Source organism: Ceratotherium simum, chromosome 20, assembly GCF_057802395.1.
Source record: "Ceratotherium simum simum isolate JZ-2026a chromosome 20, ASM5780239v1, whole genome shotgun sequence".
NCBI classification, from domain to species: domain Eukaryota; kingdom Metazoa; phylum Chordata; class Mammalia; order Perissodactyla; family Rhinocerotidae; genus Ceratotherium; species Ceratotherium simum.
In genome coordinates, this window is record NC_141919.1 from 50,053,614 (window position 1) to 50,080,391 (window position 26,778).

General features: G+C 41.7%; 1 protein-coding gene across 1 annotated transcript; it reads right to left on the bottom strand.

The window, feature by feature from the left end:
• SMU1 (SMU1 DNA replication regulator and spliceosomal factor) lies at positions 1 to 22,649 on the bottom strand. The gene is made up of 12 exons (XM_004428364.3): positions 22,544 to 22,649; positions 19,515 to 19,725; positions 18,039 to 18,191; positions 16,629 to 16,739; positions 10,555 to 10,683; positions 8,750 to 8,869; positions 6,914 to 7,030; positions 5,996 to 6,123; positions 5,300 to 5,426; positions 3,242 to 3,409; positions 1,756 to 1,908; positions 1 to 509 (listed from the first exon to the last, which is right to left on the bottom strand). Exons 1-12 carry the CDS (start codon positions 22,567 to 22,569, stop codon positions 411 to 413), a joined length of 1,542 nt encoding a protein of 513 aa, XP_004428421.1. The 5' UTR covers positions 22,570 to 22,649; the 3' UTR covers positions 1 to 410.
• Between the last annotated feature and the right edge of the window lie 4,129 nt (positions 22,650 to 26,778).

Below are 26,778 nucleotides of genomic sequence, written 5' to 3' on the forward strand. Positions count from 1 at the left end.
TCCAGAAAGGTGTCAAGTTTATTAACATCTAAAAAAAAAAACCAGTAAACAGCTACTGAATATGGGATAGTTCCTTATTTACAAGTTTTACTGCAGGAGGCACATTTTAATCAGCATTTCAAATAATCAAAGGAGTACAATTTTTTTCTAGAAACATCAGTATTTCACTCTCCAGGTAGAAGATTATTGAAAACATTAAGTGACTGCCCCAATTAGAAACAGACAAACGAATACCTTTACAAAATATAAAAAAGGGTAACTGCTACTTAAACATGAATTTTCACAAAATTATTCTTGTGCCTAATTCAGACAATCTGCTTAGAAAGCTGGCCTAAAAAAAAATAGCAACACATGACTATGTCTTCATTTAAGTACATGCTCTCAAGATACGTTAAAAAGAAAAGTCAAAATTAGGGTTTCCAGAGCTTCAGGAGTCCATCTTCACTGTAGGTAGCAATCAGGTTCTGATGAGGGTGGTGTGCGATGCCAATCACATCCTTCTCGTGAACCTGGAACAGGAAAGGCACGGGGTTAGGGCAGTCAGGTCTACAACTAAGCACTGAAGAGGCTTCCAGGGCTGAGTGGGTAGGAAGCTTCCACAGCCTCCCAGAGGGCTAAGCAAGCACACAAACCAGAGACACGAATGAGGCTGTCACACTGCTGTCCACAGTTTTGTACTGTTTTTCAGGATGTGTGAATAAAACTTTGTCCCAAATCACTTTTGCACTACCACTGATGTTAGTCATCATCTCTGCTTCATAAATGCCAGGCCAAGACGGGCTGAGACTACACAATTCCTGCAACTCAGTGAACCTGTACTGTCCAGGCCCCTCAGCTAAACGACACGCTCCACCTCATCTGGTTTTGTTCACGTCTTGGATCGGTACTGGAGGCTTCACAGGGCACGTGGACCAAAAGTCACTCCAGAATAATTCAAGACGAGATTATTCCCTAACATGGGCATGTAAATAATTTGTTATATGTTCACTGTACTACTTCTTCCTGGACAGACAAGACTACATTTTCCCTGCCCCCTTGCATTTGGGCTGTGGCCATGTGACTAAACTCTAACCAAAAAAGAATGAGGAACCAAGTAATATAAGCCACTTCCAGATGTGGGTCTTTACAACAGCCAGCATAGCCCTCCAGCTCTCTTTTCTCCTCCTGAGATCTTGTAGGCCACATATTCCAAATGGCACAACTAAAAGATGGAGGAGGACTCTCCAACTCATATCATGTTGTGCCATAATAAGAAATAAACTCTCATGGTGTTAAGCCACGGAGATTTGGGAATTGTTTGTTACAGCAGCTGGTATTAACTACTCCTTGTACTGACTCTTTCGACATAGAGCTGCTTAAAAACATCACATCAGTTTGATAGGATAATGTTAAGGAATTTGCCTTCGAAAGGACACGGAAAGAACTGGCTATATCTATCACTCTCCAGTGACCCCGGGGAAGATCCGGCTAATCTAGCTGGCTAGACAGGCATGTTCCCTTCCTTGCTCTCTGCTCTATGTACACCCATCCTATCCACTTGAAACTGAGAGCTCAGTGAAGGATGACTTTTCCTGATAGAGGAGGTAATTCCATACAATTTACTTGTGGGCCCTTTATTTTATTTAGTGATAAAATTTTTACATTTTTTATCCCGAAGTTCAGACCGATAGCAGTCTGGAAAATGTTTCCCTCCAAGTTCAGAAAGACACCAGCATGAACGTCATTTCCTCAGACAGCATGGTCAGTAATACTCACCGTCAAGGTTCTCTCCAGCTTGCCAGTGACTGTGCTGAAACAGTAGAGCACAAAGTCCTCCCCCACACAGTAGATCCACTCGCCACGGGGGGAGAGGGCACAGCACACGAAGTCACCACCTTCTCTCTTACCAGAGCTGAAGCTTCTCACAATCTACATCACACCATGGCCCAAGGCAAAAACAAAACATCTGGATTAGCAGCAGTTCTAGTACAGCCGTTTAAACTGGCATCTTTATGTTGTTATTTCGCATTTTGGTTTACTGTCATTTATAATTAGATGACCAATTTCGTTCACCACATGCTAAATCCTCTTGCCTGGGAAATATTCAACAGATAAGCTATCTAAATCTAAAGTCAGCGGTGGACAGAAATGTAGAATTTACAAGTCCCAAGTCACCAATCCTGCTCCTGCTTTTTAGTCTATGGAACCATTTCACCCTGACGCCAATTCATCACCACACATAGAACAATTTTCTAATCCAGTACAGCACAGTTCCCAGTGCTCTGTGGACTCAAGCACCCCAGTCTCCTCTGTGTAATCATCTCCATGCAGCATGGAACTCTGTCTCCAAGACTTTGCTTGCTCTATTTACCATTAAAATCATCATAAATCAAGGTCAGAGAAACCAATCTCAAGAGGTTAAAAGGTTGTGATTCCATTTATATACCATTCTCAAAATGAGAAAATAATGGAAAACAGATCAGTGGTTGCCAGGGGTTGGGGGTGGGGGTGGTTAAGTCAAGTAGAACACTAGGAAGTGGGCAGCTATGGCTGTGATGCAGTGGCCCAACAGATACTGCAGACCAGCCATCTCAACCACGTGTTCTCAACTACTGATTTCTCAGTTACAGGGACTCAAGCAGTGGAAAGAGATCTCCACACACCAGCCCCTGGGTCGTCTCCATGCTCAGCAGGATCCCCAGGTGCCCAGCCAACACTGCAGTAGCATCACACCACATTCCCAGGGCTTGAGATCTCAACCTCGATGCTCCTCATGTCCCTGGTGCTACAAAAGTGAGGTGCCTTGGGAACCACACAGGTGTCCTGATTACAATACACATCATAAAGACACCACTGCCCTTCTCCTACTGGAGTCCAAACTTAGATCAAGGGGTAGCCAGGAGATGTCCCAAGTTAGTAAGTCTGAATGCATCTCCCTCACTCAGACAAGGATTGTTAACTTACAATCTTCAATGGGGTTCTGAAGGCAGCTTAAAGACAGATCAGAGCCTCATTTATCCAAAGGATGCAAAAGAAAGAGCGTTATATACAAACACCCTAGAGAAAGGAGGTAACTTTTGAGACACCAAAGAGATGTTCTGTAGACATATAATTTAAGTAAGTGTCTGAAAAACAAGTACAGTGTATATATTTTTTGGAGTGGTGAACCCATATTCAGTTACTGGAGGGGCCAGGACGGAGACACACTGATTTGAGAAGGAACAGCCCACGGGGCCCGTGCAGGCGCCTTCTGAGCACTCACCTGCCCCTGCATGTTCATGATGACCACCGTGTTTGATCTGTTGCAAACCACAAAGTGCTCTGGGTTTTTAGGAAGCAAGATCACACTGTTGACAGTGATGTCTGTCCCTGCAGTGCTGCCCAGGGATTTAAAGGTATTTGAACATTCTGTGGTCTTCATGTTCCAGATCTACGACACAAAAATTTAAGGCATAAACATTTTGGGGGGGGTATAACAATTTCTAAAGTTTTGAAGTTTAAAAAATTTAAAATTAGGTTAATAAGAAAGAATAAAATTGACTCAGAAAAAAAGCTTTTTCCTTGATTTTCATTCCAAATACCTAGCACTGCCATATACAGAGTAAGCACTCATCATCTGTTTGCTGATGAATTGGTATAAACAAAAATCACAAAGCTAAATAATAAAAACCTTTTAAAATCTATGATCTTTTCCTACAAAATTTTCTTTGGCTGAGGAGCTACCTATCTTAAAAATTAGCTATGTGTCAACACTGTTACTGTCATAAATAACCAGAAAGCCACCAAAATCAAATAGGGCTTTTAGATGTACCTGCTTGGGACCCTGTCCTGAGATTCTGATTTGGTGGGTCTGGGGTGGGACATAGGCTTGTGTGTTTTCAAAATGCTCCACAAATGATTCTCGTGTACAGCTTGTACTGAGAACCACTGAACAGAAGTCACAATGTTAACATACACACGAGGACCCACGAAGTGGAAGCCAACTCCTGGCCACTTGTATTACCTCCTCCAAGCCAATTCTGGTAAGAGTTCTCCCCCATAATGCTTTTCACCTTGCCCTTCTGCTCTGTTAGGAATGAAGAGGTTAAGCCAGACATCACAGTGGTTGAAATCTGAGATGTGCTTAGAGAAGGGATGGACCAAATATTGCCTGGCATGATCAGGACACCACTGACATGACGACGAAAAAAAGCCTCAGAGGCATGGACTATGCTGTGTTTGTTCTGTGCCTTCAACAGAGCTTAGCACTAAATAGATGCTGAATAAACACCTATAAACAGGAGGAAACAGTTACCCCACTAGATGCCCCGGTGTTTATTTTCCTAATAAACATCTCATCTGCCCCAGTCTCCTCTCTAAAGCCCAGCTGTCTAAGAGAGAAATGAACATTTCAAGAATCAAGAATTCTAAGCCTTCTAGTGTCTTCTGTCCAAAAGGTCAGTGACATGCTTTACCCCAATCATTGCAGAACTATAAAGATAAGACCACAAAACAAAGAGGCCTAGACAAGCCACTTCTCGATGGCATTTTACAGGTTGTGAGGCCCATACACACATAGAACAAAGAAGGCAAATCCAACGACTACAGTACTACGAGCTCTGTGTATTTCCCCATCCATCCCAAGGAAGATTACACCTCCCACCTTCAGGTTTCTGGTTCAACTCCCAAGCGAAAACAAGCAATCTCAGAGGGTGGTCTGACTTGTAGGTGTCTGTGTTTGTGTTTGTGTGCTTCAACTTCGTAGGTTTGAGATTTGAGGTCCCTAGGCCAATAGGAATTACCCACAGAATATTACTACTGCCACAGACTCACCTCAATTATGGCTAAAAAGCTGGTAAAGAGGTTTACCCACAATTATCACCACTGAAAACTCCTCAAGCGGCAAAAACAGAATTGTTGTTAGTGCCACGGAGCCAATCCTGCCTCGTAGTGACCCTGTGCACAGCAGAGCAGAACCCTGCCCGGTCTTTCTGTGCCATCCTCTCACTTTCTGGTGCTACATCAGACAATGCTCTGCTGCTATCCCTAGGTTTTCATGGCCAATTTTTCGCAAGTGGGTGGCCAAGTCCTTCTTCCTAGTCTGTCTAGTCTGGAAGCTCCACTGAAATCTCTCCACCATGGGCGACTCTGCTGTATGTGCAATACTGGTGGACACGCAGCCACCATAGTATAACAACCAACAGACAGGTGGTGTGGTTCCCTGACTGGGAAACAAACCTGGGCCACGGTGGTGAGAGCACTGAATCTTAAACACTAGACCCCCAGGGCTAGGCAAAAATGAAACAGACACCCCAAAATAAACCAGCAGCAAATACTTAACCTTCACAGTGCCATCAGAGGATGCACTGATAATATAATGTCCATCTTGGGTAAACGTTGCTTCATTAACAAAGGAGGAATGACCACGAAATTCCTTCAGGGTTTTCCCAGATTTTAAACCATGAATTCTATCACAAATAAAAACAAATGGAAAGAACAATTAATATTCTATATATTATGGCTGGGACCAAGTATTGAATGCATTTTAGATGAATTATAGAAGCTCATGTTATAATATTAAGTGAAGAAAGAGGGCTATGCAATTATGTATGCAGTATGATTTTCATTACGTCAAACAAACAAAACGAAAACAAAAGCTTTGCATTGAGACTGGAAGAAAATATGCCAATACTACCACAACCTTCTGTGCAAGGACAGACTTCTAGGTCTCGGCTGGGTCCCAGGAATCTGTATTTGTAACACGCCCTCTAAGGTGATTCCGATGCAGGTGGGTCCACAGACCGCACTTTGAGAAACATGAAACACTGCTATAATCCCTTTCTAATCTCTCTTCTGGGTACAGACTCAAATGGACAAGACAGCACTGTGTCAGCTGTCCTTTGGGGAAACGAGGTCTCACAAACCCTCACTCTCCATATAAGAGCATCCTGGGGAAAGCATGAGGAATCCCCAGTCCCTCCCCCGGGGCTGCACCATCTCAAAGCCAAATGAGGGCAGTCTGGGGAGTCTTACTTACCTAATGGTCTGGTCAAAAGAGGCACTAAGGATCTGACTGCTGTCCTTAGAGAAGCTTAGGCAGGTGACACCTTTACTGTGGGCCCTTTCAAATCTCCTTAAACACTGTCCACTCTGAATTTTCCATACCTTTATTAAAAAAAATAGTAAAACTTGTAAACAGAGTGTTCCACTCTAGCCCACAAAGCCAAGCAAGAGGCAATGCTCAGTAATGTACTAAAACAGTATTAAAAATGCACGCTAATGGCTGAATATGGTATGTCTGGTTCACGGAGGACAACGATAACTTCAATCCTTAGAAACTCAAAATGTTTTCCTTGTAAATTATTAACACAAAAATTTAGACTCTAAGTTCACTTAGCAGAGACCATTTCTGTATTTTATCGAGCCCAGGGTGTTTTACCAGCAATTAAATACATGCCACAGACAATCAGCTGCAGATCATCCCATTCCCTAAAAAACCAAAGTACAAAACATCATACAAGGGAGCCAGGGTGGTCCAGCAGAAAGGGCATGAGCAGATCTGGACTGACGTCCCAGACCTATCACTTACCAACTGTGACCTTACACGAATGATTGGGCCTCCCTAGGCAGAGTGATTATTAGGATTAACAAGAAAAAGTAAAGTGACGAGCATAAGGGTGATGCTCCATAAAGAGCAGCTGCTGAATATCACGTGTTAAGACACCACCTCACACAGAACTCCCAGAACATCTACATCCAAGAGCTCATGCCTCACACAGAACTCCCAGAACATCCACATCCAAGAGCTCATGCCTCACACAGAACTCCCAGAACATCCACATCCAAGAGCTCATGCCTCACACAGAACTCCCAGAACATCCACATCCAAGAGCTCATGCCTCACACAGAACTCCCAGAACATCCACATCCAAGAGTTCATGCCTCTAATCCACACCTTGATTTTTCCGTCTTGGGCCCCAGTTGCTAACATTTCTGTATCTCTGCTGAAGCACATGCAGAGGACAGCGTCATCCATCATCATAAAGTTATCCTGGGCCTGGTACTTAAGATCCTAAAGGAAACAATGATAAGCAGTTATCAAAATAACACAAGTTACCCCAGGTCTCTGCAAACTCACTAACAGCAGAATAATGGATTGTGCCTCCTCTTCAGCTCCAAAGCAAAGGACGTGCCATGCACACATGTTCTTAATGAACAGCTGACAATGCTGGGAATAATATTCTACACAATTCAAATTAATACTGTCAAAAATGCCAACACAATACTCTTCATCTTTTGCTTACTAATCTTTTCTAAGCAAAACTTCCCTACAGTTTCATACTGCACATCTTTAATAAATCTGTATTTATTTTAGGGGTATGATGTGAGAAACCAATGCTTTTTCCAAATTGTCAGCTACTTTTTCTAAAACCATGTATTGACTAAACTATTTATTTGTGATATTTTTTATCATCCATTATTGTTCAAACTGAAGTATCTTTATTTTTCTAAAGTGAGACTGCTTCACGGTTTTAAAAAAAGCAAACTATATAGAAATACATAAAGTAGAAAGTGAAAATCATTCATAAATCCACTACCCATGGAGTAGAATTTAGTACTCTATGATAAAGATTACATTTTAGGGCCGGCCCCGTGGCTTAGCAGTTAAGTGCATGCGCTCCACTGCTGGCGGCCCGGGTTCGGATCCCGGGCTCGGATCCCGGGCGCGCACCGACGCACCGCTTCTCCGGCCATGCTGAGGCCGCGTCCCACATACAGCAACTAGAAGGATGTGCAACTATGACATACAACTATCTACTGGGGCTTTGGGGGGGGGGGGTGGAAATTACATTTTAAATTAGTGGATAGTCAATAAATAGCTACTTGGAAAAAAATTAAGTTGGATCTACACCAACTTTATCCCCCTAAACAAATTTCAGATGGATCCAAAATTAAACATAAAAGTACTAGAAGAAATTGTGGGAGAAAAGATGGATAAATATGATGATACAAAAAATTTTTAAGTCTATCTATCAAAGTCAAAAGACAAACATCAAAATTGAAAAATGTTTGCAGGGGCCAGCCCGGTGGCACAAGTGGTTGGGTCACACGCTCCGCTGCGACGGCCCGGGGTTCGCCAGTTCGGATCCCAGGTGTGCACCGCCACACTGCTTGTCAAGCCATGCATGCTGTGGTGGCGTCCCATATAAAGTGGAGGAAGATGGGCCTAGATGTTATTAGCCCAGGGCCAATCTTCCTCAGCAAAAAAAGAGGAGGATTGGCATTGGATGTTAGCTCAGGGCTGATCCTCCTCACAAAAAAAAAAAAAAAATGTTTGCAATACATATTACAAAGGTTGATTTCCTCAAACTATAAAGAGCTCCTACCAATCAGTAAGAAACAATTTAAAAGAAAAATGGGCAAAGGATATGAACAGACTTCAAGGAACAGGAAATACTGGCGGCTTTTCATAACTTCATTCATAATATGAGAAACACAATTAGTACTACAATTAGGTTAGACTGAAACAAAGTAATTGCTTACATATAAAAAGAATATTCTAGGAAGGTTACATAAGAAACTGGTAACTCTGGCTGGACCAAGGAAGGCAACTGAGCAGCTGAGAGACAAGGGTGGGAGCAAGACTCTTTACTGAATAATTTTTCTATTTTTTAAAATGTACATATTACCCATTCAAAAAATAAATTTAAATTATAAAAATAACAGGTAATTAAAAAACAATAATAGATAATTCTCCCACTAGAAAAGTTAATTTTTTTAAATACTTTACCTTCCTGATTTTTCCAGTCGTAAAGTTCCATACTTCAATGAATCCATCAACGGACCCAGTGACCAGATACTGACCATCTGGAGAAAATCGAGCACACTCCACATGTGATTTCTGACCAAACTGTTTCAAATGAAACAATGAAACAGATGCATTTTTATCTAGTGGCCTTAAAACAATTCCCATCTTAACCTTCTGAGAAACCCTGCCCTAGCATAAAGTCATAGCTAGCCTATATTATGGAATATTAGAAGGGCGTTTTTGTACCTGGACACAGGGAGATGGTGGATATATTTTCTCTGACTGGTTTTATGTCTAAGCTCAGTTGAAACTAGTTTTTTTTTAATGTGAAGTTGATATTTCCAAAGAAAAGCAAAAAAACTATTTTAGCATGGGACTTCGAACAAATAATCCTGTTAACTCAAATAGTAAGTTTTTACCAGAATCAGCCACTGTTAGCATGACTTTCACACTCAACTTAATACGGCATATGTTCCTGTTGTGTATCTGGGGGAGAAAATTCATTTTTTCAAAATAAATGTCTGTTCCTACACTATTTTGTAAACAAGTTTTTCATCACTGTTTGTTTTTATGACCTTCATTTAATCAAGTGATAACATGTGGCTAACTCTAGGAGAACTAGTTAAAGCTGATAGACTGTTTGCTTGGGAAATGTATCCTGAGCATTTACCAGCAATGATGCTTCCAATATCAGATGAGAAAACGAGACAGATGAGAACAGAGAAAAGCTCTATTATGAATTCCACTTTAAATGCCAAAAAAGGAAAGTGTTTATAACAGAAAATCGTAGCCCAGCACCATAATTATAATGGATTTCTCTGTCTCAGAGCTTCAGCCAGGGTAAGTGAAGGTGCTGCTCAAAAATATCTTTACATGCGAGTCAGAACATATAATCCAGAAAAGACAAATTCAAAACACTAAGCCAAATTGAAAGATTTGAGGAATATGAAATATTTTAAAATCCATAAATTCAATTACAGCACAAACCCAGAGAGAGACTGTAACATAAAGGAGATGCCAAAGGAGCAAATATGCTTGTAATTCTGGGAACTGCAGCAATTACTAATTGTGCTGTTTCCTAGAAAAGTCTCAGATTTTCTGGGCCGGCCCCGTGGCTTAGCAGTTAAGTGCGTGCGCTCCGCTGCTGGCAGCCCGGGTTCGGATCCCGGGCGCGTACTGATGCACCGCTTGTCCGGCCATGCTGAGGCCGCGTCCCACATACAGCAACTAGAAGGATGTGCAGCTATGACATACAACTATCTCCTGGGGCTTTGGGGGAAAAAAAAATAAAATAAATAAAATTATAAAAAAAAAAAGTCTCAGATTTTAAAAAAAAGAAACAAGAACCAGTCATAAGATGAGGAAATTATCTTCCTCAAACACCACACAAACCCACTTTACGATCCACACTTGGTACTTTGCCTGACATGTAGAGGCAAAAACACACATGTCGAACAGGACAAATATACAGAGAGTTCACAGTAAGTCCCAGGCTTAACCAAAGAGCTAACCAACTGTTCTTCCAAATGTAGGCCCCGTGGAAGGAAGTGCAAGGGCAGACGAGGGGACAGAAGTCAACTGTATGTCCACTTGGTTATACACGTGAGGTGAGCCACTGCCAGGCCACGGGAGGAGCCTAGTGGTCACCAGCAGCAACCCCGAACGCTGTCAGAGCTGGAGAATGAGTTCCGCTCCCCAACCCAAGCTCCTGGCACAGGGCCTGGCTGAGCAAGCACATGTTCAGTTCTCAACAAACGATTACCGACCGACACGTCGAAGGATCCTACCTTAATATGCCTGCTCAGCTGTGTAGGAAACTTTTCCTCTTCCACATCTTTGACAGCTGCTTTGCCTCGGAACAAATCTATGGTCATGCCAGGAGGAAGCAAGCCCTGGTGCTGCTGCCACTTCAGCGCCTATGCGAAAAGAAACGTACAGTAATCCACCCGGGGGCTTTTAAGATCTGGTCCTGATTGCTCAGACAAAGCCAAACCCCAAAGGATGAGGTTCACAGGAAACTGTGAGCCAGCCAGACCCAACCATCTTTGGCCATTCAAACACAGCATAATCTGTGCTACTCTACGTGTCCTGGGAACACAGGCTGGTCTCAGGGTCAAAGGGGACTCTGAGAGCCAAGAGTCCATCTTTCCACATCCATTTTCTTATATGTGTCACTCTTTTATTATAAAGAAAATTCGGAAAACAGAAATCTCCCATAGTTCCCACATTCAAAGACAGCCACTATTAGAATTTTATATATTTACCTTCTAATATTTTTCCCATTACATACGTTTGTTTAATGTAGCTGTAATTATATGTAAAATTTTATATTCTCTTGTTTTCACCTATCATCAGATCATGCTTTGACATGACTATCATTTTGATGGCTGTACAATATATCCTACCTAGTGCATATTTAACAGTTTATTTAATTAATATTTTAATGGACGTTTACATTGCTTCTAACTTTTCACTCATCTAAGTAATGCTGCAACAAACATCTTTGGACATAAGGCTTTTTCTGTTTTGGGCATATCCCTCCCCCCGAGAATAGATTCCTAGAAGAGGAATTACTATATCTAAAAAAGAACATGAATGGTTAAGGCTCTTGATATATACTGCCAAACTGTTTTCCCAAAAAGTTGCAACTTCAAAAGCATTCACGACTGCATTATGGGGAGGGGAAAGTCATGGACCTGGGAGATAGACAGTCCTAGGATAGATTGTTTGCCAACTGTTATTTTGACTCCCAAATTTCACCACCTAAAAAAAGTCAGGAAAAAAGCCTAATTCCTAGAGCTGCTGAAAGGATAAAACAAAATAATACATGTAAAGTCTATATAACAGGCACATGATCAATGTTTATTCCTTTCTCCTTTGGTTATATCAAGAAAACTCAACAATTTTGCCTATCATTTAAAAGCTTTGCTAATTTAGTGAGTGGAAAGTTATACCTTGCTTTAGTAAGTTCTCAGATTAATGCCTTTGAGCTTTTCTCCATGTTTATTAACTAGATATATTTCCTCTTCTGTTTACCGTTTATTCATGTTCCTTGCTCGCTTATCTGTTGTAGTCTTAGTATTTTTCTTATCAACTTGTGAGCTTTTAATGCGATCAAGGTATTTGTTGTTTACGTCTGCTGAAAAGAATTTTTTTCCAATCTGCCTTTTTTTTTTGGTGAGGAAGATTAGCCCTGAGCTAACATCTGTGCCAATCTTCTTCTTTTCTATGTGGGTCACCACCATAGCATGGCTTGACGTGTCGTCCAGGATCAAACCCGGGTCACTAAAGTGGAGGGCAACGAACTTAACCACTGCACCACCAGGCGGCCCCTCAACCTGCCTATTTTTGATTATAGTTTTATAGGTTTCTTTTTATCTGAAGTTAAACTCTTAAGTGATTAAATTTGTTGACCTTTACCTTGGTGTTTACTCTCTCATCACAGGAAGTCCTTCTCACTGCTGTTGCACTGGTTGCAACAGATATTCTTGTGCCACGTACCAAAATGATTCAATCAATGAACCTTCATTTAAATGCTTCAACATTTCTAGGGCTAGTATGCTCTCAATATTCTTCCTTTTCAAAATTTTTTTTTTTTTTTGGTTTAAGAAAGATCAGCCCTGACCTAACATCCAGGCTAATCCACCTCTTTTTGCTGAGGAAGACTGGCTCTGAGCTAACATCTATTGCCAATCCTCCTCCTTTTTTTCCCCAAAGCCCCAGTAGATAGTTGTATGTCACAGCTGCACATCCTTCTAGTTGCTGTATGTGGGACGCGGCCTCATCGTGGCCAGAGAAGCGGTGCGTCGGTGCGCGCCCAGGATCCGAACCCAGGCCTCCAGTAGCGGAGCGCACACACTTAACCGCTAAGCCATGCGGCCAGCCCTCAAAATTTCTTTGATGAACATACTTTCAAGATTATTTTTCCAGATGAACACTAGAATTCTTTTGTGAAATAGTTCTAATCCTATTGTGATCTTTATTATAATTGCCTTAAATCTAAGAACGGTCAGTCTTATCCAGGAAAATAAATGTTTCACCACTTACTCAAATCTTTTATTTCTCTTGCAAGTTTTGAAGGGTTTTTCCCTTTTTAAAAACGGCAATCATCTATTGCCCACAGAAGTTAGTGCCAGAATTTTTATATTGTATGTTGTTGCTACAAACAAGAGCTCCTTTTTCACTGAATTTTCTAACTGGCTATTGCTAATATATAGGAATGTAATCAACTTTCATATATTTTATATCTGGCAATGTTACCAAACTTTCAAATTATTTCTATGATTATTAGAGTTGAAATATTTAATGTCCCTAAACATTACTAATTTTATTTCTTTACAAAATTCATGTCACTTATTTTTCATGTTTTACTACAACGACCAGAGAACTTTCAACTCCTCAGGACCTCTCTCTAATCAATGCGTACTCTCTGCTGACTCTTTACCCTCAGTCTATAACAGTTTCAAATCACTCCCATCTTTAAAAGGAAAAAATCCCCTCTCTTGCCCTCTGTTCTTTAGCTACTATTGCCCTCCCCTCCCCGCTATCTCCTTCAACAACCAAGCTTCATGAGCCATCCACACTCACTGTCTTCACTTCTCAGTTAACTCACTCCTAACTCGCTGCAATATATCTTCTGTCTCACCTTTCCACAGGAAATGCATCTCAGACCAGATATCCTAATGGCCAAAACCAGACTCCTTTCTGACCCTAAACTTCCTCATGTTGTCTGTTGCTCTCGACCTTGATGACCGCTTGTCTTCCTGAAACTCCTCTCTTGGCTTTTCTAACGCTCTTCTCTCGGCTTCCCTTTTTATCTCTCTGGCTGTTCCTTTCTCTGTTCACCCTGCTGACTTTAAGTGTTCCCTATGGCTTCCTTCCCAAACTTTTACTTTTCTTATTCTACATGCTTTCCCTGGGTAATCATATTTACATCCACAGCATCAACCACTACTGTAATTTCCAAATCTATAGCTCTAGCCAAAATCCCCAGGTTGAGGTTCAGATTCACAAATCCCAGCACCTACACTGGACATCTCCACGTGTACGTCCCATAGGATCTTCAATATCAGTACATCCAAAACTGACCATGTGCCTCATCCCGTCTCTACCTCTCAACAAATCCCCACACGTCTGCCCTTCTTCTTGTATTCTTTACTAAGTCACTCAAACCAGAAACTTAAAAGGACAACCCAGAGCTAAAGCCTCACTTACTCTGCACATCTAACCAATTAAACGTGGAGGAACACGAGTTTATTTCCACTTGCTCTAGAATCTCCACTAAAGTGACGATAATAAAGGAATAAAAATGGTACATGCCCAAAAAGACAAAGAGAATAGAAGAAGAGATGACAGCAGAAGAGAAATGCTAGTTACATTTCAGAAGCTGAAAAGTGAATGGACTGTTGGCAACCAAGAAGAACAGAGAAAAATGAAACCTAATTATACAAGGTGGGGATGCAGAAGCCACAAGAAGCAAGTCAAACTACCTTGCAAATTCCAAAAAGGTTTAGGAACTAGAGGTACCATATACCACTCAAGGACAAGGCATGGCAAGAAGCAATGATAAAATCTACATAAGAGCAGTTAGCTCCCAGGACCTCTCCCAATGCTATGCACCACGTGACTGCCTTGCCCCAGCCTCAAGAGCAGTCAGGTGGTTTATTTTCTGGAAAGGTTGAGATCCTGGGCTCTGGAAAACAAGGCAGAGCTGAGGAGAAGGGCGTGAGAAGCCACAATGAAAACAGGGGATCCAGTGCAAACTGGTATGCTAAACGGTGAGATCTCTACCCTTCACACCCACCAGTATCCTCCCACCTCTGGCTTCAGGACATAGTTCATACCTCCGCCAGACAGGAAACTAGAGGACCACTCTCTGGAAAAGCTAATGAGCCCAAGAGAATGTATCTATACATACTGACACATGAGGATCCTCACCCAATCTTTCCAGGTTGAATTCTATCAGTTCCCAAGCTCCTCCTTCCATCCCACCCCCACACTGAGTTTCCAAACAGCTTTTCAGTGTTTCACTCTTAAATATGAACCAACAGCCAGGGATCACGAAATATTTGAGGAAAGTTTCTAAACACGGGCACCAAAACAAACAGGTGAAAAAAAGGAACTCAGAGTAAAAAAGGCCAATGTAGGGAGGAATATAAAACTTTAAAGACTTGAATAAAAAGAGAGAGGTAAGAGATATTGCATACACAAGTAAAGTCTCAAAAATTTACCTCCATCTACCTTTTCTCAGGAAGTTACTAGAAGTACTCCATGAAAAGAAGGGTTTAAACAATGAAAAGAAGGAAAACATGGATCTAAAAAAATATGACCCCACATAAGGGCAGAGAATTCCCAGAATGGAGATTAAAGAAGTCCCAGTACAGTAACTGTGCAGTGAGCCAAGAGAACCAGCCCTGAGGGAAACAAGAGAGAAGGGCCTCAGGGAGGGTATCAGCAAGGGGGAAAAAGGGACTTTTCACAGTTGTCAGAAAGATTCAGGCTGAATTAGCAAGTGGTACATAGAAAACTAGGCAAAATAAAACAAAATTAAGCAATTATCACAAGGAATCATAAAAATTATGTAAGAAATGAAATGTAATTATCTTTGGCTTGAGCCATATTTATGTAAAGACAATAATGTAAACATTGAACTGATTTAACCAAGAAATGCGAGATAACTATACTGAAAATCTGGAGAAAAAAGAAGAATGTGTGCATGTTCTGGGGCATAGGTATGAGATAAATCATAATCCACTAAAGAAAGTCAATAGCTAATGTCTAAAAAGGAAAAACAAAGTCAAGTTATAGCAGTATAAGCATGACATTTAGCTATGGAGGCAAACGTCAGGAGAGTTAGAAATGATTGCAGAAGTAAGAATCAGGTGGAGGGGAGATGGGACTATTTTTCCCTATAAGCCCTGAAGTACTAAACTATGCACATCTATTACTTTAATAAAAAGTAAATTAAGAAAAAAGCAGCTTAACTTTAAATCTCAGAATCACTGCAAACCTGTAACAAATAGCTTTTTGGTCCTTTCGTAAATGCAGATTTATTGCAAAGAGGTTATTTACGTCTCCATTAATCACTTGTGCCCTGTGCTGTTTATAAAACATCTATTACAGTCATGCACAGCATAACGACGTTTCAGTCTTTGACGGACTGCATATATGACAGTGACCCCACGAGATTAGTACCATATAGCCCAGGTGTGTAGTAGGCTGTACCATCTAGGTTTAGGTAAGTACACTCTATGATGTTCACATAGTGATGAAACCCCCTAACAACGCATTTCTCAGAACATATCCCTGTCGTTAAGTGAAGCATGACTATACTCTAGGCAGTTTTATAATGACAATGCTAACAATATTACTATTTAAAAAAAAAAGAATCACCACCAGCTGCTATCATTTACTGAGTGTTCATAAGCTTCCAGGCAATATAGGAAATGCTTTGAGTGCGTTATCTCATTTAATCCTTACTACAACACCATGATGAGTAAATGGGATCAGAATAGTTAGGTAACATGACCAAGACCACAGACCTGTAAGTGAGAGAGCTTGGATTCTAACTAGAGTAAACATCTGCTCCAATTTGCCACAAACAGTGTCCTGGCATGATGATCAACAGTGCCCTGAAGCCATCCCAGACGGAATGATCAAGTCTAGGTCACCCTAATTCCAACTGACTTGAGAGCTCATGTTCTTCAGCACTCATCTATAGTGACTCTCCCAGGAATGATGCGGGTGGCACGGCACCACTGCTGGTACGAGCAGCTCTACAGGTAATCCCCAGTTCTTACGATGTCTACAGGAAATAGTTCTAGGAGCTGAGGGTAATTTCAGCTCCACAGGCTTGAATTACCTGTCCCAGCAATGCCATGAGACGAGACGGAGGCACCACGCTGACTTCCCCAGCTAAGGCCTGGGCAATCGCTGCTCTCCTCTTCTCTTTGCTACTTCCATCTGGGTAAGCCTGAAAAAGGAGAGAGGGCAGCATCATTTCCAAGCAGCGGCTACAAGATAAGAGTGTGCTTATTTAAAACAACAATAACCAAGCAGAAACATTCAAAAAGGAAAACATGAAAAGAAACTGCCCAGTTAAACAGGGGATTAATGAAATCGATTAGTTTTTAAAAAGGACTTCCCAATTCCACCCACTTGCATTTCAAAAGTATGAGCTAGGAGAGAAATGAGGTCAGCCAATCTACACTGCTATTTCTGAAAAGGACCAAGTGAATCATGTCAAGCCAGAGTTGTTTTTCCAGTTTCTGAAAAATCTGCAGAGCCAAGGATTCTTTTCTATCCTTTGGTAATTTCTTTCAACCAAATGACTCCCAGCCCAGAAGTTGTTCACCACCTCTAACGTAAAACCTATCCTGGTATTCTAAACTCCTTTTCCTTTATGCTCGTGGTTTCTGTGAGTTTATTCTAACTTCCCATTATCCGGTCCCTAGTAAGTTCTTCCTCCCCCGATCCAGACAAGCCTCTAGTAAAAGGCTGGGGAGAAAGAATGAAACTTCATATATACTAAGGTTTTGGAAGAATCAAAGAATATCAGTCCCCACACTCTATCAGGAAGCATAATCAGCTGAGACGCAAAAGCACGAGCTTTTAAGAACCAAAAGAAGTGGGAAGAAACTGCAATTGTCAGGGGCAAGGGACACAATGTCCAGGGAGCACAGGAGCAGTCTGGCAGCACTCAGGGCCAGACAAGCACTTGGGCTAAGGTGGAAATGACATCAGAAAAAATGCTCTGCTTCTTTACTGATCAACACACAATCCTCTAAAAATGGGATGTGTAGGAAGGAAGACCCTCAGATACTCAGAAAACTGAACAAGACTATTCTGTTTAACATATGCAAATTTCAACCAACAAAACAAACAGAAAAGTATTGGGGCCAGCCCAGTGGTGTAGTAGTTAAGTTCTCATGCTCTACTTCAGCGGCCCGGGGTTTGCAGGTTCGGATCCTGGGCTCAGATCTACACACCCCTCATCAAGCCATGCTGTTGCAGTACCCCACATACAAAACAGAGGAAGATGGCCATGGATGTTAGCTCAAGACTAATCTTCCTCAGCAAAAAGAGGAAGACTGGCAACAGATGTCAGCTCAGGACCAATCTTCCTCACCAAAAAAAAAAAAAAAAACAGAAAAGTATCATTCTCAAAAATTAAATCAAAATTACAAAAAGTATCCAATAAAATGGTAAAAAAAAAGATCACATTATTGCACGTTTTCAAAGTTAACAAGTTTCTTTTCATTACCAGTCATACCTCACGAGGATCAAAATAAGACCTGGCCAAGAGGTTCTCCAGATGAATGTACCGCTCTGGCTGTGTTTGTTTTAACATGATCATGGGGTCAGTCTGTCTCAGAAGAGACCGGGCAGCACCCAATTCACGGAGCTCTATCAATTCCAGAACAACCTGGATAATTGAAAGAAAATGGCTGTCTCAACACATTCTCTTATGAACATTTCTTTTTTCAGTATAATTTCTGACTGAAATGGCCTGCTGAAGTGATTTCCAATATTGGGAAATGCCCCTTCTCCTTTTCACAAGCAATTTCAGGTTGACAACTAAAGTAATTATAACTTCAATCCTTCAACTTCCATCCTTCATTTTTATCTACCAATCTCCTTTCCTCTCAGGCCTCTTGTTCAGAACACAGACGCAGAAGAAAACTAAAGACAAGAATATCTCCATGGGCTCCACAGAAACCTTTCTCCAGTTACCAAAATTTTCTTTAGGGTATTACTAAACTCATGTGGATTGTAAAGAAACAAACCAACTTCCCTATTTTTACTTCAAACAACACTACATTCTTATTTCCAGAAAGTCCACTCTGTTCTGTTGAATAATAATCTGTTTGATATTTGTCCTGGTTTCCTGGCATGGACCTTCTAAAAACCATGGACTTTCCCCAGTGATAGGAGTATCTGCGTTATTCATGAGCCCCTTGCAACACACCTGAGTTAGTGCTAAGGCGACGGCTCAGGATAGGGGCTGGTTACCAGAAACACCAACCATGTGAGTAGAGTTGACGCTCTGAGTCAGCCCAATCTCCAGGGAAGGTTGGGCAGGGAGCTGGAGATTGAATGAAATCCCTGAAAAAAACCTCACTGGAGCTTCCTGGTTGGTGAATACTTTAATGTGCCAGGTGAGAGAGACACCCTGATTCTAAGGGGAAAAGACATTGGAAGGTCTGGTTCAGGACCCTCCTGGACCTCACCCTTGTATGTCTGTTCATTTACCTGGTCCTGATCTGCACCCTTGATAATAAAACTGTAATCATCGGTATAGCGCTTTCCTGAGTTCTGTGTCATTCTAGTGAACGACCAATTCTGAGGGGGTCGTGGGGACCCTTGAATTTGTAGCTGGTTGGCCAGAAGTGCAGCTGGTGTCTCAAGTAAAGGCAGTCTTGTGGAGGACTGAGCCCTTAACTTGTGGAGTCTGCACTAACTCTGGGGGGTTAGTGCCAGGACTAAAGTGCAGTACACTAGTTCTTGTCAGAATAGTTGGTGTCAGAATAGTTCATTTCATGATCAATTAAGAAATAATTTCAATTTGGGAAAATCTTGGCTTTTCCAAGAAGAGAAAAAAATACAAAGTAGTACTCAAGCCTTGACAGTGAAAGTCTTAAGGGCTGTTACAGTCCTCTGGTGCTTGAAGGAATGCTCACTGATGCTCCTCAGTCAGGAGGCCCACAACACACGGCCCCATGGGGATCAGCATCACCTCCGCTCTTACCTGTTCATAGAGGTCAATGAGGGTTTTGTCTGGCAATTTCAGAGACTGTATAGCCTGTAAAACAGTATCCCAATGGCCACTATTAATGTCGGCCACAAAACTCTCAATGCTGTCCACGGTATTCAGAGACACAGTAGTCTCTTCCTGTAACGTGGCCAACGCCCGATGTAAACTGTTCTCTTTCAGGTACTGCATGATGAGACGGATCACACTGAAAGAAGAAAACAAGTCAGCCGGCTCAGGGATCCTTACTCACCAAAGAGGCCACAAAATAAGCCCACTCCAGCTTACCTCTCCTACTCAACCATCCTCCTCTCACTACCTACTTTCCATTTCATTATCACGTGAATACAACTTTCCCAAAACTCACAGAATCTAAGTTACAAGGGACCTTGAGGATCATCCAGTCCTACTTCCAGCTGAGAAACAGGAGCAGTGGGGTTCAGAGAGGGGGAATAATTTGCCCATTCTCACAGTTAGCTAGACAGGGAGTTGGTACCAAGGTGACTCTCTTACTTCCAAGGCCAGAGATTTTTTTATTTTGCCAAGTTTCTTATTAATTTATGATTATATTGTTGCACACTTTAGTGAAATATTTTAAACCTGATCTAGTCATTGACACAGAATACTCTAAATGATTGTTGATTTCCTCCATTTTTAAAGCGACAACCAAAAAACATGAGTTGAGATTTTCTTAAACACAAATAAGTAGAGCTATACTGTACACAAAAGCAAAACAAAACTGTGTGTCCTCATTCACAAAAATAACACTTACCCACTAGCTTTATTACCCAATTTTCAGGACAAGTGAAATAAAAACATTGTGGATTTAGTTTTCTAAGGAAAAGAGGACCCAGACAATCTCCAAATATTGAGAGGATAAGCAACCATTTTCAACACGTGACAGAAAACTTGTAAGTTATTCATAGTTAAATATATATAGTTAAAATTTCTTGATCTTGGGCTTAATATCAAGAAGTCTGGTGAAGAATCTGTTCATATAGACTGTAAAAGTTCACTGTACGCTGCTGTGATACAGTTTTCCTTCTCTTTCCTTAAATGTATGTGTGGCTCACACTGCATTTCTATTGGATGGCACTAGTACAGAGGGTCAGACTGTTCTGGTTGGAAGGGATTTCAAACTGAAATTTAATCAATTCCCTTTCCCAGGGGAGAAATAATAACCAAAAAACAATAACCAATGTTTACTATGTGTTTACTACATACCAGGTACTGTTCTAAGCATGTGAGACATATTGATTCATTTACTCCTCAAAACAACCCTATGAAGTAGGTATCACTATTACGTCCATTTTACAGATGAGGATTTGACCAAGTAACAGAGATAAGCGGAAAAATGAAGATTCAAGCTGGCAGGTGGCTCTTGAGCATAGATTCCTGCCAGGAAAGCCAACACCCTCTTCTTAAAAACTCCCGCAGAAGGGAACTGATTACTGTAGTCTGTAATCTTTTCTCTCACAGCCCCTTTAAGATACCCAGGCTTAGATCCCTGCTATTCTAGTACCATACTATCTTCCTCTGCACACTTCCATTTACACTCCCCAAATGAGACACCCTCTCTACAAAGACCTCATCTTTGACACGGCCAAAATCAAATTCACTTTCTTCAAACACAATGTAATACATAAAGAGCTACAAGCTTCTGAGATAGGCTGGTGTTTGAATAAGAGTTCCATCAGTTACTAACTGTGGCCCTGGGCAAGTCAGTTAACCTCTCCATGCCTGTTTCCTCATTTGTTAAGAAAAATACCTTCCCTGTAGGGCTGGTGAAAGGGTTAACTATACTGCGTATAGTGTGACTAGCATAGAAAATACTTAGCAAATTGTAGCTATTATTGATAATAAAAGCATGCAGCAGCCCGAGGCTGGGAGAATGGTCGGTGTCTATTGTTATTCAAGCCCCAAAGCGTGGGATCCTTTTCCAACTCCTGCCCTGACTTAGTTGTCTTCATCACCAGCACTATCACCCTTCTTTGCTTTATTTTTCTCCACCACACTTATCACCATCTGTTAAGCCTCATATTTCACTTATTGTTTTTGTCTGTTGTTTGCCTTCCCCAATCACAGCGTACTTTCTATACGGGCAAGGAGTGTTGTCTGTTTTGTTCACTACTGTATCCCCAAGATCTAGAACAGTACATAGTAGACTTCAATATTTGTTGAATGAATAAACTTCGCTTCCTCCTATGGCAGATCTTCAGGACAAGTCCTCTCCCTCGCTGGCACTCAGGACACAAACGTTGTCTGCTGATTTAATTAAGTGTTGGCAAGGGCAAGGTGGAGGGTGGAGTCCTAGAGAAGTTCACTGAAGACCTTCTTCAGTCACTCATTAGTCCCCCACCCTACCAAATCTACCCTTCTTCTGGCCCAATCTCCAGATTCTCTCTCTCCTTTGTAGCTACACAGAGCTCACACACTAACCAAACTTCAGCGCCAGACACTAACCAAACTTCAGCGCCAGACAGAGCCTGATAAAACAGCTAGTGGTTCACGCACTCCAAAGGCAGTAATGGAGCCTCTACGGTGTGCTCGGCACCGAGACCATAATGAAAAGGAGCCCCTAGGCGCCTACACGGGCTGGCAGGGTGGGCAGACAGCGACAATACCGGCTAAGTGCTGGGCGGAAGAAAGCAGAGGGGCCGTGCAAGCACAGAGGAGGAAACGAAGCACACTGCTTAAGGGGGGCGGGGAGGGAAAGAAGGCTGAGTCCAAGCCCCCTCGGGCCTGGAGTCCAGAGTGGATGGGTAATTCGCTCAGTCACAGCGGGCCGGGAGTCAATGCGCGTCCTCCCCCCGCCCCGCGCCCTCCCCCGGGGCTTTGGGCTTCTGCTCCGCTACTTTCCCACGGGGCCGCCTCCGAGATAGCCAGATCCAAGCAGCTTCTCTGCGCGCAAGGCGATGCCCCTCCACCCCCCAGCCTCTCGGACGCCTCCCCCGGGGCCCCTTCCACCCCGCCCCCCACCCTCCCGGCCCCGCCACTCCGCGAACACCCGCCACCGCAGGACTCACTCCGAGGACTCGATTTCGATCGACATTGCGCTGTCTTCCCAGGCGCAGGCCCCACTCGACTCTCAGGCCCAGGAGCGCAACACACCGACGACACCTCCGGCGGCCGCCTACGTCACTTCCGCTCGACGCCCGACGCCTGCTCTGGAGGCGCTGTGTACGGAAGGGGGCGTGGCGTACGTGAGGGGCGGGGCCTCGAGGGGCCGCCGAAAGTCGAGTCCATGTGCCTGCTCCGGAGAAGTCTCCAGTCTCCTCGCTGGAGGGAGACTTCTGCTTGCGCTGGTTTGGAAATTTTGCTTTTATTTGATGTAATTAGTTGATTAGATTTAAAGATAGGATTCAATTTACAATACCTGACTGGGAGACTAATACATTCGAAAGCAATGGACCGCTAGCCAACACGTGCAGGAAGAGGTCATTGAGTTTAAATAAATAAATTAATAAAAAAGTTTGAAGCCAAAACACAGTTTAATCAATCTAGTTATGAAAGTTTGGGGCCCAGTTAGGATTTGCATACCCACTTCTTGTAAAGAGCTAAATTACTTATAGCATTTCCAACTAAGTATTTAGTTGGAAAGAGTTTCACAGCAGTGGGTTCGATTACTGGAAAAACAATGAAACCAAATGCAAATGTGTACAGGGAGGCTTGAGACTCCCTTTAATAGACTTTAAACCATACGTTACTAAATTAGTAGAGACAAGTGAAATGTAGAGCTATCAATGAATTTCATAAAAGCTATTTTAAAAATATTGTATTGCCATTCTGTATAAATTTTTTTAAATATTTGCAGCACAATGATAAGAAATCTTTGTTGGGAAAGTTACGTATTGAAATGATTTGGAGATTTCCTGTTGGCTTTTAGTCTTATCTGATATGTCCCCAAACGTCTGCCACACCACTTCTCTGTAGCCTCTTAAAGACTGCTTTTTTTTTCAAATGTTTCTCTATTTCCCGTCAACTCTTGAAGGTCATGGTCTCCAAGATCTCAAAGGTCTTAAGAGCCTAAATGTTTGCTCCAACGTGGGTGAGATATCTAGATGGGTGTATGATTTCTGAGATATTCTTTCACTATCCCATCACATTACACAACATAGAAAATTATTATAACATCAACAACAGCATATGCCTTCATTTTCTCTGCCTGGTACTTATGTTATTCTTACTTCAATTAAGGTTACTTCCTCATATCACTTATACAAATGTCTTATCTGTAATTTCTTAACACCACTTTTCATTCTAGTGTCCACCACACCTCTGCTTTCATTTTGAATGGAATGGCTTCTCTTCTTATGACTCCTATTAAATCCAAACTTGTTCATTGTACATAGATGCAAGCATCTCATTGCTTCATGATGTCTTTAGTAGTAATGCCCAAGGATTTAAATATTGAAATACATGTCACTATATTTTCTAACAGATTAATTTCTTTTTACTTTTCCTATATATTGGGCATTACTTTTTTTTTTTTTTTTCATTTTCTGTGTGAATAGATTCTATTATCTATAAATTTCAAGATACCAAACAGAATGTTACAAAATATTTGGAAGGCCTTGAGCCTAATAGAACTGAGAACGCATTGGGAAGATCTCCATCAGAAATGATTCCAATGTAAGGACTCCAATCTCTTATTAATTTTCCTTCTTTCTTTAACCTTAGAAAGACATTTTAGAAAATAATATCTCTTGTGTTAAAGAAACATTTATGTAAAGTGTGCAGTTCCTTTGGTTTCACTTCAGTTTCTTTTTATTCAGTCAGTTACAGGTACAATTAAATTGATTACTTTTTCTCCAAAAAAATAGCATGTATTATATTATCCTATTTTATGAAGGCACAGGTCCGCAATTCCTTACCTGCAATTCTGAAATCTAAAAAGCTGTGAAAATTAAAGATATTTTATAAGTCTTTTAGCAGCGAAATCTGTCCTGAATTCAAGAGAGGCTATTTGCAGTCTTTTAAACATCTCTTAGTGTAAATATTCATACACAGAAATGTTAATATATTTAATTATGGAGTACTGCCTAGATCCTGCTGGAAGATATTATAAGATATACAGCATATATACCAAATTATCGTACCAAAATATAAAAAAATCCAAATTCCAAAACATGTTGAGCCTCAAGATTTTCAGAAAAAGTATCATAAGCCTGTTCTATCTATCCATCTATCTAGTCTGCTGCTGTATGTATACGTAAAGTCTCTTTGGATGATATTCACCTAACATCAGCTGTGTGATAAGATTTGGACTAACATTTTATTCTCTTCAGTTTTCTGCATCATTAAAATTTTTTTCATAAGCATGTAAAAATAAAAATCTTTTTTAAAACTTTCAAGAAGAAAAGTTACAGTACTTAAACGCTCAAAAGTCAGTTATCTGAAAAATTAATTGATGTGAAAAAATTCAAACTCTGATCGTTCTAATTTCAGAGGAAAAAAAATTGCCTCTAAACTAAAGAAGAAAAGGTGTGTGAGGCAAGGGTAGGGGCTGGGGGTGGGTGTAAACTGTATCCTATCTGCATTGCTTGCTGCTTGAGAAAATCCCCGGTGCCAAGTGGCCTGTTTCAAGTCAGAACTTGTTATTTGCGGCTGTGTCTGTGGTTTATGCATCCATGACAATCAGATCATCAGACATGATTCTTGAGAAATGAAACTTTATGATTACAGTTAGCAGCCACATATGCATCCTCATCCTTTGCTTCTTAGATGTATTGAATTTTTAATCTCTGATTGACAGTCAATGCCCCTGGCATCGCAAACCCCTTCTCATCCATGTCTCTTCTCTAATAACGGACTTGACTATGACATTTTTGTTACTATATGTCATGAAACTGCAATCTTTACCTAGCTAGGGAGGTTTTTTTCCCCCCCTAAACTAGCTGCTTATATGTTTTCTGTATCCCAACTATGTAACCCATCAATTTCCATATCCTTTCCATCCCCAAAGCGTATGCTTTGTCATCTTGCTGATCCCTTATTAGTAAGTTGATAAACTTTGACAGTTGCTAAAGATCAATTTATCTGAGAAATTTTGTCTTTAACACTAGACAAATGAGGTCTATCTCATCTCTCCATCCATATGTGGATTAAGAAACTCAGGCAGGTGGGCACACAACACAGCCAACTTCTGACCTCTATTCAGGCAGCTGTTTTCATCAGGAAGCTTCCCACCCCCCCCTCAGAGACTGGGTCACAGCCTCCTAGATCTAATTTCTGGCAAACGAATGATCTAGAGTGACCTCAAGAGAAATCAGTTCTCCTGATCACATCCCGTTTCAGGAAAACTGGCCCTTCCCAGAAGTCCACGTCTCTGCAGTCCATCTCCTTAATCCAGCAGAGGGCAAGCCAACCACAGAAAAGCTGCCCTTTTAAACCAGGCCTCCAGGTGTCTGACTGGTTATTAAAGAGGAAAGGTGTAGGGGAGTGAGATCTCGGACCAATGGGCAAAGGAAGTAGAAACAGGGTCAATATTTGAGTGCCAAAATGGGGCGAAAGTTTGACCGCTCCTATTAAACTAGACCAGTTTCATCTAACATGATAAAAAGGCTAAGTCTAGAGAAAACTTATCACACAATTCTGCTTGCTCATGGCAGGATGTGACTTAGAGGTCTTCTAACTCAACCTCCTCCTGTTTAATTCCCACTTCCTAGCCCAGGGCAGGAATCCCGGCATCATCCCTGCTGAAGGCCCTTCATCTTTTTCATATCCCTACTTCAATGAAAGCCACCTGTTCCAACTTGGAACAAACTATGCTTTCCTGTAACTCCCAAAGGATAAGCCTATTCCCTTCAGAGACTGCAAAAAGTCCCTGGTCCTAGAGTCAAAAGGGAAGTTCCTCCACAAAACTGTCCCAGAAACCCTTCCTCCTTCAGCTGATACATTAGCCAAGGCGGCATCATATGTCCATTGTCAAGTTGAAGCCATCGCAGGCAAGGAGAATGGAATTACCATGGCAGGCCTGAACATGCACATGTGCCTCTGGGGCTGTGACGGGACCACTTTGCTACTTTCCTGAGCATCCAAACTCAATCGCAGATCGTCTGCAAGGAAGAGGAGATGGAGCTAGTGGAATGACTGTTGGGTGGACAGCCAACCCTGTCTGCACGGTCTCCTCTGTGAGGCTGGCGGGAGGCACTGAAGAGTCCCATCACACGGACAGGAAAGTGGAGGGGAGGAACTGAAGGGCCCCACCCAGATCTCACAGCCGGTTAGTCACAAGCTTGTAAAAACTCATTTACGCTGA